Raw genomic sequence first — 19,648 nt, 5'->3', positions numbered from 1 at the left:
CAACCTAACCCTGCCCTGGTGCAAGTGGAGGCCATTTCCTTTCATTCTATCACCTGATGCTAGGGAGATGAGCCCAACCCCCACCTCACTCCAACCTCCTTTCAGGGAGCTGCTGAGAGCAATGAGGTCTCCCCTCAGCCTCCTCTCTTCCAGACTAATCAACCCCAGCTCCCTCAGCTGCTCTTCACAAGACCTTTTCTCCACACCCTTCACCAGCACTTCAAATCAGTCTCAGCCAGATGAGCTCTACCACTTGGACTGGGCAAAGTTTTCAGGCTCCAAACATCTGACTGCACAGCTTGGCTTGACCTCCTTTCTCAGAAGCCCCAGGCTGTGTTTGCAAAAGTGTGCTGCACAGAAACACTTAAGGCACACAGACACACACTGGGGCTTGAGATACTGCAGGTAGAATCGCTCCAGTAAAGGCAACATCTCCAACAGCAACGTGTAACCACCCTGGCCAGGAACCAGCCCAAATGCAACACTCCCTGGCCCCAGCCCATCTGTTTCATCAGACTAAGCCAAGCCTTTCTGTGGTGCCCCTAAGCTGGGCACCGCTGGCATTTCCAGCCTGCCCGCTCCAGGGATGAAAGCAGAGCATCATCTCTCTCACACACACACACACTTACAGGGGAGGCTTACTTACAGCCCCTTGCTTACAGAGCAACCAACCTTTATTTTAGAGATAGCTTTAAGTAAAGGAACATGCAAAGAGAGAGATGAGTAAGAGTCTGCCCTGCCTGGGGCTCCTGCAAATCCTTTTCTTTTCCTCCCTCGTAGCACAATGCGTCGGGCACCCGCCGCTCGCCCCGGCAGCGCTCATCCACCCCTCTTGTCCTTGGGCTCCAGCTGGCTCTGCACATTTCCCGTGGGAAAGGAGCTGCTTCACCTCTGAAGAATAAAACCAGGGCATTGCATGGGCCACAGGGATGCTGGTGGAGACCAGCCACCCGCACTCGGAGGGCTGGCTGGGAGGCGAGGAGCAAAACCTCCTGCAGCTCGCCGTGGCGCAGGTGTGCTTCGTGCCCACCCGGAGCATGTCTCTGTGACGCTCCTCCTCCGGCTTCCCTCCTGCCACATCTCAGACCTCCTCTCTTCACACACTCTGTTGTTTGCCTGGCCAGGGGTGAGCCTTGAATTTGGAGTTAGCAAAACAAAAATCTGCTTGAACTCCAGACAAGAATCTGCAGGAGGTCAGCTAGGGTCCGGGGGCTGATGGCTGCTGGGAGCGTTTTGTGGGCTGTAGATGTACCCTGGGTGCACTCCCAGCGACTCCAGGTGAAATGTGGGCTCCAACTTGACAGCAAGGGAGCCCTCAGGCTTCAGAAAACCTGTGAGGAACACAATTTGTCATGAACCTTCTGCTGCCAACCAGGGTTAGCCTCACACAGCCCTGCTATGGGTTCAGTCGTTTCCCGTGAGCAAAAGATTTGCTTGGGAGGTTTGGTTTGGTGTGGAGATAACCATATGAGCTACAAACCCAGCTCAAGCCATTCACCCTGTCTTTGGAAATGTGCATCTATACATATCAGAAGAGGTTCCAAATGTCTGTTCCAAAGGTCTGGAGAGACCCCAAGTGATGCCAGCAGCACCGCTCACAGCCAGTGGCCCAGCGGCAGCAGGAGGAGCAGGGCGACGGCAGCGGCGGGCCTGGGGTGGGGGCCCCTGCTCCTGGGGACTGTGCCACTGTCTTTGCTTTGCTGGTTCAGCAGCTGCTTGTTTGCAGAGGTGTCATCCATATCCAGGTCGTATGCCAGCTCTGAAAGCAGAAGGAGAGGGGTGGTTAGCAGCAGGTGGTGGCACATCCAGCCCCCAACAGCAACAGGGTCACCGGGGCAGCAGCTGGGGACAGCTGGGTCTGCGTGCGGCGCAAGGCATCGTGGCAGGGGTGGATGGGCCACAAGCGCTTAGCTCGTCAGTCCTGCACCCAGCCTTAGTTCCAGAGAGCCTCCTGGTAGCCCTACACCAAACACTGAGTTGGAAAGAGCAGGGACGTGGGCAGGAGGGAGGGAATCCAAGCGAGCACAAATAGTCCTCCCCAACCCAGAGGCAGCACAAGGTCTTGCTCACCACGCACCTCCTGGCTGGAGGACCCGAGCAGCTGCGTGTTTCTGCAGCCTTACATAAGTGTGTGCAAAATGTGCTCCTTGCAACACCTCCATCCCAGCCCCTGTCCACCTCAGCAAAGCCCTGGAGAGCAAGGAATGTGACTGGGGACTCCAGACGCGCTGCTGCTGCAACATGAGAGCTTTGGGGTGAAGCACAGGGGAGTTCCAAGCCAAGCAAATGGCTAGGATTAAAGTTTTGACAGTCCTGGCAGAGAGGCCTGACATTAACAAGGGAAAAGCTCATGACAGCCCAGCACTGGCTGCAAAGGACCTGCTGAGCAGTAAGGCACAGCCACATTGCTCTCCCTGGGACAAGGAGGGATAAAAAAGTTCACACAGATAATGTGGGAAGGCAAGAAACCAGCGAGTCTGAGGGACAGGACAAAGCCCCAAAGGTGTTTTAAGATGCCATTAGCCAGATCCACCTGGGGCATTTGGACCTGCTGAGCAGCTGGACCAAGAGGGTGCAGCCATGCTTGACTCAAGGTCAGGTTTCACAGAATCACAGAATGGTCAGGGTTGGAAGGGACCTCAAGGCTCAGCCAGTTCCAACCCCCCTGCCATGGCCAGGGACACCTCACACTACAGCAGGTTGCTCACAGCCACATTCAGCCTGGCTGCAAACACCTCCAGGCAGGAGGCTTCCACCACCTCCCTGGGCAACCTGTGCCAGGCTCTCACCACCCTCCTGGGGAACAACTTCTTCCTAACATCCAATCTCAATCTCCCCGTTTCTAGTTTTTTTCTATCCCTCCCCAGTCCTATCACTCCCTGACACCCTCAAAAGTCCCTCCCCAGCTTTCTTGTAGTCCCCTTCAGATACTGGAAGGCCACAATTAGGTCTGGGAGCTTTCTCCTCTCCAGACTGCACAACCCCAACTGTCTCAGTCTGTCCTCAGAGCAGCTCCAGCCCTCTGCTCATCCTCATGGTTCTTCTCTGGACACCTTCCAGCACCTCCAGATCCTTCCTGGCACAGAGGCTCCAGAACTGGCCCCAGAGCTGCAGCTGTGGTCTGAGCAGAGTGGAGCAGAGGGGCAGAATCCCCTCCCTGGCCCTTCTGGCCACACTTCTCTTGCTGCAGCCCAGGCTCTGCTTGGCTCTCTGGGCTGCAAGTGCTCACTGCTGGCTGCTGTTGAGCTTCTCATCCCCCAGCACCCCCAGGACCTGTTCTCCAGGGCTGCTCCCAAGCCAGTCCCTGCCCAGCCTATATCCATGCTTGGGATTGCCCTGCCCCAGCTGCAGGACCTTGCACCTTTCCTTGCTCTCCTTCCCACGCTGCTGCCTGTGGTGTCCATGCTCTCCACCTGGATGGGAATCAGTTAAGCCTATTTGTCCCACCCCCAGTTCCTGGCCTTTGGAAGTGGAGGGAACTGGTGTTTTCCATCAGAAGAGACCCTGGCTCAAGGCTTTCACCATCCCTTGTGGATCACCAGCCCAGTGACGTGTTTGGATCATCCCACCCCACCCCTGAGACCGAATCCAAGAGGCTGAATAAACACTCTGGCTACAAAACACCACAGCAATCCAATGAGCACCACTGCCAAGGCAAACAGGCACTATTTCTTCATCAAAAACACCCAAACATTGCAAAACCAAAAGTGTGACAAGTGAGTCAGCCCAGGCCATCAAAGAAGGTCAGAAATGGTTTCAAGGGAGCAGATATCCACGCACACAGAGGAGCAGGGGCAAGCCAAACCTGCCTGCTAGAGTGTGATTGCAGGAGATTCCCACAAATGGTCCCATTCCTTTTCTCCCTAAGCTTCCTGACTTTCCTCTTAGGAGCACAGATGTGCCCCTGTCTTCACAGTATCACAGAATCACCAAGGTTGGAAGAGACCTCAAGGATCATCGAGTCCAACCTGTCACTACAGACCTCATGACTAGACCATGGCACCAGTCTTCCAGAGCTCCACACTGCCTGGCAGAGCACAGGAAGGTGTCACCTTGAAAGGGAGGCCACCTCTGTCCAGCCCCTGCCTCTTTCCCAGCACAGAACAAAACAGTCATAGAATCTTTTCTGGTTGCAGAAGTCCTTTGAGCTCACTGGGTTCAACCATCAAGCCAACACCACCATGCCCACTAAACCATGTCCCAGAGTGCCATGGCTACATGGTTTCTGAACACCTCCAGGGATGGGGACTCCACCACCTAGGCACACTCTGGCTCATGTCCACCCAGCTGTCATCCACCACACAGAATCACAGAATCACTCAGGTTGGAAGAGACCTCAAAGATCATCCAATCCAGCCTGGCACCACAGACCTCATGACTAGACCATGGCACCAAGTGCCACATCCAATCCCCTCTTGAACCCCTCCAGGGATGGGGACTCCACCACCTCCCTGGGCAGCACATTCCCATGGCTAACAACTCTCTCAGGGAAGAACTTTCTCCTCACTTCCAGCCTAAAGTTCCCCTGGCACAGCCCCCAGGTCTCTCTCTGCTGGGCAGGTTCCAGCCACTCTGCCCCGAGCCTTGGAGCATTCAAGGGGTTGTTGTGACCCAAATGCAGGACCCCAGCACTTGGCCTTGCTGAATCTCATCCCATTGGCCTTGGCCCATCAATCCAGCCTGGCCAGGTCCCTCTGCAGAGCCTTCCTACCTTCCAGCAGCCCAGCACTCCCTCCCAGCTTAGTGCCATCTGCAGAATTACTGAGGGTGCCTCAATCCCCTCACCCAGATCATTGATAAAGACATGCAAGAGCAGTGGCCCCAGCACTGAGCCCTGGGGAACAGCACTTGTGGCAGCAGGGATGATGCTCAGGCTCTGGGGCAGTTTGGGAGCAGCCTGGCTGCACCACCCCCGTTTTCCCAAGCCCATTTCTTCAGGCTAAGTGAAGAGAGTTTGAGTCAATAAAAGCACAGAGGGATTATTTTGCAGCTGGTTGTTTCACACACGACTCCTCAGTTGGTACAACATCCCATCAGGGCAAGGACAGCCTGCCCTGGGGGGTTTTAAAAGGTGTTTCCAGGCACTTCAAAGATCCCCTAAAGCCTAAAAGATGCCCTACAGGGTCACAGCACCCTCAGGCACCCACATGCTTGCAGGCCAGTGACCTGCAGCTGCTCAGGAGAGCTTTACATAGAATCATAGAATCAAGAAGGTTGGAAAAGACCTCAGAGATCACCAAGTCCAACCTGTCACCCAACACCTCCTGACTGCTAAACCATGGCTCCAGGTGCCACATCCAATCCCTTTTTGAACACCTCCAGGGACAGGGACTCCACCACCTCACAGAATCACAGAATCACCAAGGTTGGAAGAGACCTCAAAGGTCATCAAGTCCAACCTGGCACCCAACACCTCCTGACAACTAAACCATGGCTCCAAGTATCACAGTATCACAGTGTAACTAAGGTTGGCAGAGACCCCAAGGATCATCAAGTCCAACCTGGCACCACAGACCTCATGACTAAACCATGGCACCAAGTGCCACATCCAATCCCCTCTTGAACACCTCCAGGGATGGGGACTCCACCACCTCCCTGGGCAGCACATTCCAAGTGCCACATCCAGTCCCTTTTTGAACACCTCCAGGGATGGGGACTCTTCTGGGGCAGAATGTTCTCTTATTGGCCATCCTAGCAAACAGGAGGAAAATCCACAGGAACTAACTTCTCTGGCCATTCATTTAGTAAAGAAAGTTGAACCCAAAGAGTGCTTCAGCAAGGTGCATAGCAGGGACTGACACAGGCTGCCCAGGGAGGTGGTGGAGTCCCCTTCCATGGAGGTGTTCAAGAAACCTGTGGCCATGGCTCTTTGGGACATGGTTTATACAGTGTGGCCAGCAGGAGCAGGGAAGTCATTGTGCCCTGTGCTCAGCACTGGTTAGGCCACACCTTGAGTCCTGTGTCCAGTTCTGGGCCCCTCAGCTTAAGAAGGACATTGAGAGACTTGAAGGTGTCCAGAGAAGGGCAACAAGGCTGGGGAGAGGCCTTGAGCACAGCCCTGTGAGGAGAGGCTGAGGGAGCTGGGGTTGCTTAGCCTGCAGAAGAGGAGGCTAAGGGGAGACCTTCTTGCTCTCTACAGCTCCCTGAAGGGAGGCTGTAGCCAGGTGGGGGTTGGTCTCTTCTCCCAGGCAAGCAGCACCAGAACAAGAGGACACAGTCTCAAGCTGCACCAGGGGAAGTTTAGACTTGAGGTGAGAAGAAAGCTCTTCACAGAGAGAGTTGTTAGCCATTGGAATGTGCTGCCCAGGGAGGTGGTGGAGTCCCCATCCCTAGATGTGCTCAAGAGGGGATTGGATGTGGCACTTGGTGCCATGGTCTAGTAGTCATGAGGTCTTGGGTGACAGGTTGGACTTGATGTGTCCCTGCCCATGGCAGGGGGGTTGGAACTAGATGGTCCTTGTGGTCCCTTCCAACCCTGACTGATTCTATGATTCTATGATCTTTGAGGGCTTTTCCAACCTTATTGATCCTATGATTCTATGGTTTAATGGCCATGGTGGGGTTGGGTTGATTGTTGGACTCGATGGTCTTGGAGGCCTTTTCCAAGCAAAACAATTCTGTGATTCTATGATTTGCCATCAGTTTCTACTACCAAGTGGCCCTTTGGCCTGCAAAGGCCTTTTGGATCTTTTGTTAGCTTCTGTTTGGTGGGAGGGAAACTAAAAACAATCTGTTTATTATCAGTGGGAGTCCAGAGGGCATTGCCAACAGTCTGCACTAATTACCCATGAAATCCTCACTCATGTTGGCCCTTCTTGTCCTCTGGGCTGTGGGTTAGATAATCCCCTTAAAACAGCAGTCAGTCATTAGCTCTGCCCTGCCACCCTCCCTGCTTGCAAGCCAAGAGTGCCAGCCCCTATCTCAGTCATACAATCACAGAATTGTCAGGGTTGGAAGGGACCTCAAGGATCAGACAGTTCCAGCCCCCCTGCCATGGCCAGGGACACCTCACACTACAGCAGGTTGCTCACAGCCACATCCAGCCTGGCTGCAAACACCTCCAGGCAGGAGGCTTCCACCACCTCCCTGGGCAACCTGTGCCAGGCTCTCACCACCCTCCTGGGGAACAACTTCTTCCTGACATCCAATCTCAATCTACCCATTTCTAGTTTTTTTATATCCCTCCCCAGTCCTATCACTCCCTGACACCCTCAAAAGTCCCTCCCCAGCTTTCTTGTACCCCCTTCAGATACTGGAAGGCCACAAGAAGGTCTCCTCAGAGCTTTCTCTTCTCCAGCCTGCACAACCCCAACTCCCTCAGTCTGTCCTCACAGCAGAGCAGCTCCAGCCCTCTGCTCCTCCTCGTGGCCCTTCTCTGGACACCTTCCAGCCCCTCCAGATCCTTCCTGGCACAGAGGCTCCAGAACTGGCCCCAGAGCTCCAGCTGTGGTCTCAGCAGAGTGGAGCAGAGGGGCAGAATCCCCTCCCTGGCCCTGCTGGCTCTGCTTCTCTTGCTGCAGCCCAGGCTCTGCTTGGCTCTCTGGGCTGCAAGTGCTCCCTGCTGGCTCCTGTTGAGCTTCTCCTCCCCCAGCACCCCCACAGCAGAGAAGTTTTTCCTCATGTTGAAGTAGAACTTCCTGTGTTGAAGTTTATGGCCATTGCCCCTTGTCCAAGACACCACTGAACATCCCCTTCATCTCCACACCCACCCTTCAGATATTTATAACCACTGAGAAGATTCCCTCCCAGGCTGCTCTGCTCTGGGCTAAACAGTCCCCAGTTGCTGCCATGGATTAGGGCTAGAATCAGGCATCCTGACTCTGCACAAGCTTCTTGGGCAGGCATCATTAGAAAGCTCTTTTGGCTGAGCCACAGCAGCTTTGGAGATGGCTACAAAAGAGGGCTAAAGCAGGAGGAGATCAGGTTTGGGTTGGGAGAATAAGTCCCAGGGCAGTTGGCATGGAAGCAGCAGGGAGGACGAGTGCTGGCACGCAGGCATCCTCACGGCAGGCACTCCTGTGCCAAATCCACTGCTGCCTGCTGGAGCTCCCCTTCCCAGCCCTTAAAGGACAACACAGTCTGTACTCTGCTCTGCTGAGATGGCTCCTGGAGTACTGTGTCCAGCTCTGGGGCCCCCAACACAAGAAGGACATCAAACTGCTGGAGCAGGTCCAGAGGACTCGTAGGACTGGAGAACCTCTCCCATGGGGACAGGCTGGGAGAGTTTGGGCTCTTCAGCCTGGAGAAGAGAAGGCTCTGGGGAGATCTTAGAGCTGCATTGCAATATCTGAAGGGGCTCCAGGAAAGCTGGGGAGGGACTGTTCAGAAGGGCCTGTGGGGATAGGACGAGGGGCAGTGGTTTGAAACTGAAGCAGGGGAAATTTAGGTTGGCCATCAGGAAGTTCTGCACAGTGAGGGTGGGTAAAATACTGGAGCAGGTTGCCCAAAGAGATGGTGGAGGCCCCATCCCTGAAGACACTCAAGGTCAAAGCTGATGGGGCCCTGAACACAACCTGATCTATTTGGGGTTGCCTGATGTCGAATTCTTCAAGGGCCCCTTCCATCCCCATGCATTCTGTGAATCTGGAAGCACAGAAGTGCTAGCAAATGCCACTGCCAAATGACCTCCAAGAGGACAGCTCCTGGCTCCTGCTGGCTGGCACTGCTGCTGCCCAGAGCCAGGGAATGTCACCTCCCAGGCTTGCAGGCATCTGGGCTGCCTGCCTGCCAAGCCTGCCCTGCCAGATGGCTCCAGCAATGGACCTAATATAGTAACAGAGTGGTCATGGATGGCCACGTGTGAAAGCCACTTGATAGCTCTGCTGGTGCCCAGAGCAGCAGCTGTGGGTGCAGAGGGCATCCTTCACAGCAGGCCCTACCCTGCCCAACACAGGATGTTCACCACAAGGGGCTGGAGAGTGAGCCAAAGGGCCTGCAGGGCCGTGGTGATGGCCCTGGTTGGCAGATGATGGAAGCTCTGTGGTGTGAAGGGCCCAGGGAGGGGATGGTGACCATGGGCACTGCAGGAGTTTTAGGCTGTGCCTCTAAAGATTTTCACAGAACTTGAGCAGAAAAGTAGTAAAATGTAAATAAATCACTGTTGGGTGTGAGAAGGAAAAGGCAGCTAATTCCAAACAGAATCACCAAGGTTGGAAGAGACCTCAAAGATCATCCAGTCCAACCTGGCACCACAGACCTCATGACTAAACCACGGCACCAAGTGCCACATCCAATCCCCTCTTGAACACCTCCAGGGATGGGGACTCCACCACCTCCCTGGGCAGCACATTCCAATGATGAATGACTCTCAGTGAAGAACTTTCTCCTCACCTCCAGCCTAAACCTCCCCTGGTGCAGCTTGAGACTGTGTCCTCTTGTTCTGGTGCTTCTTGCCTGGGAGAAGAGACCAACCCCCTCCTGGCTACAACCTCCCTTCAGGGAGTTGGAGAGAGCAAGAAGGTCTCCCCTGAGCCTCCTCTTCTGCAGGCTAAGCAACCCCAGCTCCCTCAGCCTCTCCTCACAGGGCTGTGCTCCAGACCCCTCCCCAGCTTTGTTGCCCTTCTCTGGACACCTTCCAGCACCTCAACATCTTTCCTAACCTGAGGGGCCCAGAACTGGACACAGGACTCAAGGTGTGGCCTAACCAGCGCTGAGCACAGGGCACAAGGACTTCCCTGCTCCTGCTGGCCACACTGTTCCTGATGCAGGCCAGGATGCCCTTGGCCTTCTTGGCCACCTGGGCACACTGCTGGCTCATGTTCAGTCAGCTGTCAACCAGCACCCCCAGGTCCCTCTCTACCTGGCTGCTCTCAGCCACTCTGACCCCAGCCTGTAGGTCTGCATGGGGTTGCTGTGGCCAAAGTGCAGCACTCAGCACTTGGACTTGTTCAGTGTCATCCTGTTGGCCTCTGCCCATCTGTCCAGCCTGGCAAGGTCCCTCTGCAGAGCCCTTCTGCCCTCTAACAGATCAAGTCCTGCTCCCAACTTGGTGTCAGCTGCAAACTTGCTGCTGATGGACTCAATCCCCTCCTCCAGATCATCAATGAAGATGTTAAAGAGGATGGAGCCCAGCACTGATCCCTGGGGCACACCACTGGTGCCTGGCTGCCAGCTGGCTGTGGCACCATTCACCACCACTCTCTGGGCTCAGCCTCCAGCCAGTTCCTAACCCAGCTCAGAGTGCACAATCCCATTGGAGAGATATCTACCCTAAGATTGGTTGCACCAAAACAGTTCCTCTTCTCTCCTCACTTCTTGCTCTCTGCAACTCCCTGAAGGGAGGTTGTAGCCAGGTGGGGGTTGGTCTCTTCTCCCAGGCACCCAGCACCAGAACAAGAGGACACAGTCTCAAGCTGTGCCAGGGGAGGTTTAGGCTGCATGTGGGGAGAAAGTTCTTCCCAGCAAGAGTAATTTGCCATTGGAATGTGCTGCCCAGGGAGGTGGTGGAGGCACCATCCCTGGAGGTGTTCAAAAAGGGACTGGATGTGGCTTTTGGAGCCATGGTTTAGTTGTCAGGAGGTGTTGGGTGACAGGTTGGACTTGGTGATCTCTGAGGTCTTTTCCAACCTTATTGATTCTATGATTCTTGGCTCAGGGAGAGATCCTAACTTGCTTCTGCTTGACCTTGGCTGCATTGGTTTGGTATTAACTTCCCTGCTTCTGTCTCTTCTCCCTTTTGTACAGTGGGACAAGGAGGGAGGCAAGGAGGCAGAAGCTAGTAGCTTGCCCTGGTCTTTGTCCAGGGGGGGTTCCTGTGCTATTTATCAATTGTAGATCCCTGTCACTATTGTCAGTCCTGTGTATTTTGTACCTAGCCATTGCATCCCATTGTAGGTTGTAGTTTTGCTTGTAAATACAGCTTCCATTTGCTTCCAGCTGGGCTGGGCTGGTAAAGCTCATGTTGGGGGGGCAGGAATTCCAACCCACCACAGGCACTAAACACATGGAGCAGAAATGTCAGGGCCAAGCAGGGCAGCTTGGCCAGCTCCTGCAGCTTCTGTGGGCTGCCTCTGCACGTCCTTCAGGGCTGGCCTGGGAAAGCACAAGCTACCACCCCCAGTGAGAACTACAGTCTCCAGAGCACACTGCTCTCTTGAATACTTTGAAGCAGCAAGCCTCACACAACCATAGAATGGGATGGGTTGGGTTGGGTTGGGTTGGGTTGGGTTGGGTTGGGTTGGAAGGAGCCTTAAAGATCACCCAGCTCCCACCCCCCTGCTGCGGGCAGCGACACCTCCCACCAGCCCAGCTTGCTCCAGGCCTCATCCAGCCTGGCCTTGAACACCTGCAGGGAGGGGAGATCCACAACCTCCCTGGGCAAGCTGTGCCAGTGTCTCACCACTGTTACAATGCAAAACCTAAGAGCTGTTGACTCCACAGATCAGACAGCCTGCCCCTGGCTCTCCATCTCCAGGGCACCAACCCCTTTGCTCCCCCAGCTGTTTGCACCTGGAACCTGGAAGAGCAGTCCAATTCCATTCCAAACTCTTCCTGTGGGAGCACCTAAAGTTCTGCTCACCTGAGGTGAGCAGGTTCCTGGCTTGCTGATGCAAACAGCTCACACTACAAACACATGCCTGTGCTTCCACACAGGCAACACCTGACTCCATCCAAGGCGCTGCACGGAGCTGGGACAGCCTGGGGACAGCCAGGATCCTCAACCCTCTGCTTCTCCAGGAGCACAGAATGTTAAGGGTTGGAAAGGACCTCTGAAGATCACCCAGACCAACACCCCTGCCACAACAGGATCATCTAGGGCAGGTCACACAGGATCACAATGGCCAGGTGGGGTTTGAAAGTCTTCAGAGGAGGACACTCCACAACCTCTCTGGGGCAGCCTGCTCCAGGGCTCCAGCACCCTCACACCAAAGAAGTTCCTCCTCATGTTGAGGTGGGACCTCCTGTGTTCCAGCTTGTACCTGTTGTGCCTTGTCCTATCACAGGGCACCACTGACAAGAGCCTGGCCCCTTCACCCTGACCCTCACCCCTCCCAGGACCCCCTCTCAGCCTTCTCAAGCCCAGCCAGTCCTTTAAAGCTCTTCCGAGCGGCCAGCCGAGCTCGGTTTCATCTCACCGGGGCGGTTTTGCCCTCGGGCTTTATTACCACTTCAAATCCTGGAGCACCGACAGGTTTGCCAGCTGCCTTCTTGCACAAGGCGAGCAGCAGCAGCAGCAGCAGGAGCGGCGTCGGCAGCAGCCCAGCCGTAGGCGCGGCCGCGCCGGTGCCTCGTTAAGCGCCGAGCCCAGGGCCGGCCGCGCCGCTTGTGTTGGCACGGCCCGGGGCGCGGGGGCAGCGCCCGCATGGGTGCCCTGCATCTGCATGGTCTGGTGCCTCCGCTTTCCTCCCTCCGCCGCGGCACTGTAGGAGGCGTGGCTCTTGGCAACAGGGACTTGGGAAGGGGAAAGGAAGGAAGGAAAGGAAGGAAGGAAGGAGGAAAGGGAGGGAAGGGGGAAAGGGAGGGAAGGAGGAAAAGGAAGGAGGAAAGAGAGGGAAGGAGGAAAAGGAAGGAGGAAAGAGAGGGAAGGAGGAAAAGGAAGGAGGAAAGAGAGGGAAGGAGGAGAAGGAAGGAGGAAAGGAAGGAAGGAAGGAGGAAAGGGAGGGAAGGAGGAGAAGGAAGGAAGGAAGGAGGGAAGGAAGGAAGGAGGGAAGGAAGGAAGGAGGGAAGGAAGGAAGGAAGGAGGGAAGGAAGGAAGGAGGGAAGGAAGGAAGGAGGGAAGGAAGGAAGGAAGGAGGGAAGGAAGGAAGGAGGGAAGGAAGGAAGGAGGGAAGGAAGGAAGGAGGGAAGGAAGGAAGGAGGGAAGGAAGGAAGGAGGGAAGGAAGGAAGGAGGGAAGGAAGGAGGGAAGGAAGGAGGGAAGGAGGGAAGGAAGGAGGGAAGGAAGGAGGGAAGGAAGGAGGGAAGGAGGGAGGGAAGGAAGGAGGGAAGGAGGGAGGGAAGGAAGGAGGGAAGGAGGGAGGGAAGGAAGGAGGGAAGGAGGGAGGGAAGGAAGGAGGGAAGGAGGGAAGGAAGGAGGGAAGGAAGGAGGGAAGGAGGGAGGGAAGGAGGGAGGGAAGGAAGGAGGGAAGGAAGGAGGGAAGGAGGGAAGGGCTCTCCTCCCTGCTATCAAATGACAGAACAAGAGGAAATGGCCTCAAGTTGCACCAAGGGAGGCTTAGGTTGGAGATGAAGCAAAATGCCTTTGCTGCAGGAGTGGTCAGGGGTTGGCACAGGCTGCCCAGGGAGGTGGTGGAGTCCCCATCCCTTGGGGTGTTCAAGAAACCTGTGGCCATGGCACTGTGGGACCTGCTCTGATGGCCATGGGGGTGCTGGGTTGACAGCTGGGCTTGGTGATCTTAGAGGTCATTTCCAGCCAGAGCAATTCTGCTTCTATGACTCTCAGTTCACCGCTCCTGGTGCAGGGGAGTGGATCTGGGCTAAGGCCCAGCTGGTTACTGCTCAGAGATCTGTCCTGGGGCCATGGCACTTAGGGCCATGGTTTAATGGCCATGGTGGGGTTGGGTTGCTGGTTGGACTGGATGATCTTAGAGGCCTTTTCCAACAGAACCAATGCTGTGATTTCTACAGGGCATGGGCTGAGGTGAGAGAGCTGCCAAGGGAGGGGAACTGAGAGGCTACAGCTGTGCCAAGCTCTTTTAATTCCATTAAGCTGCTAAAATAAAGAAACAAATGCAGAACCCCCTGGCCCTGCCTTAAACCCACATGAGCCTGGCTGCAGCCTGTAAAAGCAGATTGGTGAAGGAGGCCCTGGGAAATGTCACCATACCCAGCTTTTCCCACTGCATGGAGAACAAGAAGGGCTGGGTTCATAGGCTGGAACTTTTTAACAGCTTCAGGACATCTTTCCTTAGCTGGAAGGAGCCCCAGGAACAGCTGCTGTAGTCTGGAACCTGGGGTGCATCAAGTGTGGCCAGCAGGGCTAGAGAGGTTCTTCTCCTCCTCTACTCTGCCCTGCTGAGACCACTTCTGGGATACTGTGTCCAGTCTGGGGCTCCCCAGTTCAAGAGGGACAGAGACCTGCTGGAGAGAGTCCAACAGAGAGCCACAAGGATGATTAGGGGACTTGAGCATCTCCCCTGTGAAGAGAGACACAGAGCCCTGGGGCTGATTAGCCTGGAGAAGAGAAAGCTGAGAGGGATCTGATCAATGTCTATCAATACCTGAGGGGTGGGGGGCAAGTGGAGGGGGCCAAGCTCTTTTGGGTGGTGCACAGTGATAAGCCAAGGAACAATGGAGGCAAACTTGAACATAGAAGCTTTCAGCTCAACATGAGGAGAAACTTCTTTACAGTGAGCCCTGGAGCAGGCTGCCCAGAGAGGCTGTGGAGTCTCCTTCTCTGGGCTCATTCAAACCCCACCTGGATGCACTCCTGTGCAGACTGCCCTGGGTGATGCTGCTCTGGCAGGGGGGTTGGACTGGATGGTCTCTGGAGGTCCCTTCCAACCCCTAATGTACTGTGGGACTGTGAGACCAGGACCTGGCTTGGGGCTGCTTTCTGCATGGCTGTAGAGAAAGATCCAAATGGACCCAGAATGAATCAATCACAGAATCCTAGAATGGGCTGGGTTGGAAGGGACCTTAAAGATCATCCAGTTCCAACCCCCTGCCATGGGCAGGGACACCTCACACTAAAACCAGGCTGCTCAAGGTCTTGAAAAGCTCCAGGGTTGAGGCATCCACAACACCTGACACCAAACCAGGGCCAATCCCTGCTCCCTGCCTCCTTCCCAGACTGAGAGCAAACCCTGCTCCCAAAGCAGCAGTGGCACACTGGAGCTGGAAGGCAGAGGTGGATGGTGGTGGCAGCTGATGGGAAGCTTGCTGTCTTCCCAGCTGAGTGCCAGGACCCTGCAGCTGCAGTGCTTGGGCTGTGCTGGATCCATCTCATCACACTTGCTCTTTCCTTGGTGCCAAGGGGCAACCCAACACGCATGGGGACCCAGGGCTGGGACTTCATCAAACCAGTGCTCATGGCTGGGACCATAGTGGAGCTCAAGGAGATCACCTTCACTGTCCCTCACCCAGGAAGAGGGAGCAAGGGAGTGTGGAGACTGGCCCCAGGCTCCTGCCCACCCCCTCCCTGGGTCAGCTCAAACATGCAGCCAGGGAAGGTGCCAGGGACACACAGCTCACATGGGAGCATCCCAGCTGCTCTGGAGACACATCCATCAGCACAGCCAGCTGGGAATCAAGGGGGTGACAATACAAGCAGGCTCCAAGGTCCAAGTTCACTAATGCCTCCCCCTCCATCCTATCAGCACCCCTCTCAGGAATGCCACAATCATGGTGGACAATCAAAACCAATGGCTCCATAATCCAGTTTGCAAATCCCTTGGCAATCCTCTCTGAAGGGATTAGAGCAAGCACAGATAAGAGTTTCCTGGAAATCAGGAGCTGCATTGCAGCCTCACTCCTCTCCCACCCTCCCAGAAGGAGGAAAAGGGACAGGCTCATGCCCTGCACCACCTCAGCACACCAATCCCCCCTCCACCAAGCCCCTGGCAAGAGCACAGCTCCTCCAGTTTTTGCCCAGAGCACTATTTTGGGGCTTTATCTGCTGCATGGCACTGAGCCCATGGGTGAGGTGCTTGGAGAGTAGGAAATCTGCCTGCATCAGAGAGCAGCAGATGCCTGCCAGCCTCCTGCAAGCTGTTTGGTCCATCCCTGTTCTGAATGGGCCCTGTGGGACCCTGCAATGTCCTCCCATGGTTCTCTGAGCTGTGTGAGCTGCAGCAAACACTGTGGGTGCCCAGCAGGAAAATCACAGGATAGAATCAGAATCATTTTGACTGGAAAAGACCTCTAAGATCATTGAGTCCATCCATTCTCTAACTCTACCAATTCTGATGCTGAACCATGGCCCTCAGCACCACAGCTCTGCCTCTTTCAAACCCCTCCAGGGATGGGGAGTCAACCACCTCCCTGGGCAGCCTGTGCCAGGCTTTGAGAATCCTTTCAGAGATGAAGTTCCTTCCAACGTCCAACCTAAACCTCTACTGGTGAAACCTGAAGCCATTTCCTCTCATCCTGTCACTAGGGAGAAGAGACCAGCATCCACCAGGCTACAGCCTCCTTTCAGGGAGCTGTAGAGAGCAATGAGGTCTCCTCTCAGCCTCCTCTTCTCCACACTAAACACCCCCAGCTCCCTCAGCTGCTCCTCCCCAGCCCTGTTCTCCAGACCCTTCCCCAGCTTCATTGCCTTTCCCTGGACCTGCTCCAGCTCCTCAATGTCTTTCTTGGAGTGAGGACCCCAAAACTGGATCCAGGACCTCATCAGTGCTGAGTCCAGAGGGACGATCCCTGCCCTGCTCCTGCTGACCACACCATTGCTGATCCAGGCCAGGATGCTGGTGGCCTTCTTGGCCTCCTGGGCACACCCCAGCTCATCTTCAGTTAGCTGTCAACCAGCATCCAAATGCAGGAGCCAACACTTGGCCTTGTTGAATCTCATTGCCCTTGGCCCATCCATCCATCCATCCAGGCCAGATCCCTCTGCAGAGCCTTCCTACCCTCCAGCACTGCTTAGTGCCATCTGCAGACTTACTGAGGGTGCCTCAATCCCCTCATCCAGATCACTGATGAAGACATGCAAGAGAATTGGCTGCAGCACTGGGCCCTGGGGAACAGCACTTGTGACCAAGTGTTCTCTTAAATCAGAGTGGCTTCTAACATCCCAGCTTGCCTCACTTGGCTGTGCTGATGCCATCAGAATGTTTAGCAGCCAGGTCACTGCTATTCTAACAGCTTCAGCCCAGCACTTTGTTGACCATTTTGACTCCATCATAGAATCACAGAATCAACCAGGTTGGAAAAGACCTCAGAGATCATCAAGTCCAACCTGTTACCTAATACCTAACACCTCCTGACAACTAAACCATGGCTCCAAGTGCCACAGCCAAGCCTTGCTTGAACACCTCCAGGGTTGGTGACTTCACCACCTCCCTGGGCAGCACATCCCAGTGGCCAATCTCTCTTGCTGGGAAGAACTTTCTCCTCACCTCCAGCCTAAACCTCCCCTGGCACAGCCTGAGACTGTGTCCTCTTGTTCTGGTGCTGATTGCCTGGGAGAAGAGACCAACCCCCACCTGGCTACAACCTCCCTTCAGGGAGTTGGAGAGAGCAAGAAGGTCTCCCCTGAGCCTCCTCTTCTGCAGGCTAAGCAACCCCAGCTCCCTCAGCCTCTCCTCACAGGGCTGTGCTCCAGACCCCTCCCCAGCTTTCTTGCCCTTCTCTGGACACCTTCCAGCAGCTCAACATCTTTTCTAAACGGAGGAGCCCAGAACTGGACACAGGACTCAAGGTGTGACCTAAGCAGTGCTGAGCACAGGGCACAATGACTTCCCTGCTCCTGCTGGCCACACTGTTCCTGATGCAGGCCAGGATGCCATTGGCCTTCTTGGCCCCCTGGGCACACTGCTGGCTCATGATCAGGTACTCAAGTACCCACAGGCAGTGGTAGCAGGACAATTGTCAGGAGTTTTTCTTTCATGAGAGTTTTTTTGGCTGCTTCCATCCTTCTTTGGACCACCAAGGGAAGGATTGCAATATCAGTATTCCCAGGAGAGCACACACAGTTCAGTTCCTGACCTGCTATTGCTCAAGGAGTTGTGCAGCTGCAGATGCCTCTTTGGAGCTACAGAGTTAGGTCACACTGAGTGATGCTCACAGCAGTGAGTACTTGCAGCCCAGAGAGCCAAGCAGAGCCTGGGCTGCAGCAAGAGAAGTGTGGCCAGCAGGGCTAGGGAGGGGATTCTGCCCTTCTGCTCCACTCTGCTGAGACCACAGCTGGAGCTCTGGGGCCAGTTCTGGAGCCTCTGTGCCAGGAAGGATCTGGAGGTGCTGGAAGGTGTCCAGAGAAGGGCCACGAGGATGAGCAGAGGGCTGGAGCTGCTCTGCTGTGAGGACAGACTGAGGGAGTTGGAGCTGTGCAGGCTGGAGAAGCGTCTCACCACCCTCATGGAGAAGAACTTCTTCCTAACATCCAATCTCAATCTACCCACTTCTAGTTTTGTTCCATCCCCCCCAGTCTTATCACTCCCTGACACCCTCAAAAGTCCCTCCCCAGCTTTCTTGGAGCCCCCTTCAGATACTGGAAGGCCACAATTAGGTCTCCTCAGAGCCTTCTCTTCTCCAGCCTGCACAACCCCAACTCCCTCAGTCTGTCCTCAGAGCAGCTCCAGCCCTCTGCTCATCCTCGTGGCCCTTCTCTGGACACCTTCCAGCCCCTCCAGATCCTTCCTGGCACAGAGGCTCCAGAACTGGCCCCAGAGCTGCAGCTGTGGTCTCAGCAGAGTGGAGCAGAGGGGGAGAATCCCCTCCCTGGCCCTGCTGGTTGTGCTTCTCCGGATGAATAAACAACTGAGCAAAAACCAAACCTCCAATTGAATGATGAGCACCAGCAGCATCAGCAGGAACATAGCACGGGGGGTGAAATTCAGGCTCCTTCCTGCATTTCACTTGCACATTAGAGACCAAATGAACTTAGCAGTGCAGGCCAGGGGATGCCTTAGCGGTGCAGTACAGCCAGTCAGCTGCTCTGTAGAGATCTTCATCTCAAAAGGCCAGAACAGAAAGAGCATTTTCCCCTCCTTTTATTTATTTACCTTTCCCCCCCCCCCCCTTCTTCTTCTTCTTCTCCTTCTATTTTTTTTCCCCCTTTGGTGCCAACTCACCTTAGCTGAAAAGCTCATTGAGATTGTAATCATGGGAAGGCCTCACCCAGTGGGCTCTGTAAACTCCCCTATCAGCCTGAATGCCTGGCATTAGCAAGGCTAATTTAACCTCACTTGTTCCAAACAGCTCTGATTTGGAATTCCTTAATGGCCTCGGGAGAAGGAGGCTTTAATGCCTCCTGCAAGCCAGGCTTCATTCTCTAGCCTAAATTCCTTCTCATCGATCCGGTGAATGCCCTGTTTTGTAGCCAACACAAACTGCGGCCAGTAAAATAATGTCAGGGGCTGGGGGGGGGGGATGAAAAGAGATTAGCTGTTCCCTGCTCCTGTTATTTTAAAGCAGAAATAACTTTGGCTCCTAACCGATTCGGAGACAAAGCTTGAAATGCAAAGCATGCTCAACTCCAGATTCAGCATGAAAAGGACCTTAAAATATTCCCCAGTGCAAGTAATGGACTTATTAGAGGGATGAAAGGAGGCACTTCTCACAGAATCCCAGGCTCTTTAGTCCTGTCATATCAATAATCTCGCTGAAGAATTTCATTCTATTTGCACTTCTTTCCCCTTCCCCCACCCCCCCTCGCCCCCCAACTATCCTGCCTGGCTCCTAGGCAATACAGCCCTTGCACTTGGAGAGGTGTTCCTTCCTCGCTGTTAGTGCTGTGAAACCCCTGCAGGAAAAAAAAGACCATGGCACAGAGTGCCTCGTCCAGGCTCTTCTTGAACACCTCCAGGGATGGGGACTCCACCACCTCCCTGGGCAGCACATCCCAATGGCCAATCTCTCTTGCTGTGGAGAACTTTCTCCTCACCTCCAGCCTAAACCTCCCCTGGCACAGCTTGAGACTGTGTCCTCTTGTTCTGGTGCTGGGTGCCCAGGAGAAGAGACCAACCCCCACTTGGCTATAACCTCCCTTCAGAGCACAGGGCACAATGACCTCCCTGCTCCTGCTGGCCACACTGTTCCTGATGCAGGCC

The 19,648-nt window shown here is 54.9% G+C and overlaps 1 protein-coding gene across 1 annotated transcript in view; it reads right to left on the bottom strand.

The window, feature by feature from the left end:
- Positions 1–1,428: 1,428 nt before the first annotated feature.
- GPC3 (glypican 3) overlaps positions 1,429–19,648 on the bottom strand; it is a 253,442-nt gene continuing 235,222 nt past the window's right edge. The window contains exon 8 of the mRNA XM_054169528.1: positions 1,429–1,759. Coding sequence (XP_054025503.1) covers positions 1,596–1,759 — 164 coding nt within the window. The 3' untranslated portion in view covers positions 1,429–1,595. The remainder of the gene's footprint in view (positions 1,760–19,648) is intronic.

Source organism: Dryobates pubescens, chromosome 18, assembly GCF_014839835.1.
Source record: "Dryobates pubescens isolate bDryPub1 chromosome 18, bDryPub1.pri, whole genome shotgun sequence".
Lineage (NCBI taxonomy): Eukaryota > Metazoa > Chordata > Aves > Piciformes > Picidae > Dryobates > Dryobates pubescens.
This window is presented reverse-complemented; position numbering and strand designations above follow the sequence as displayed.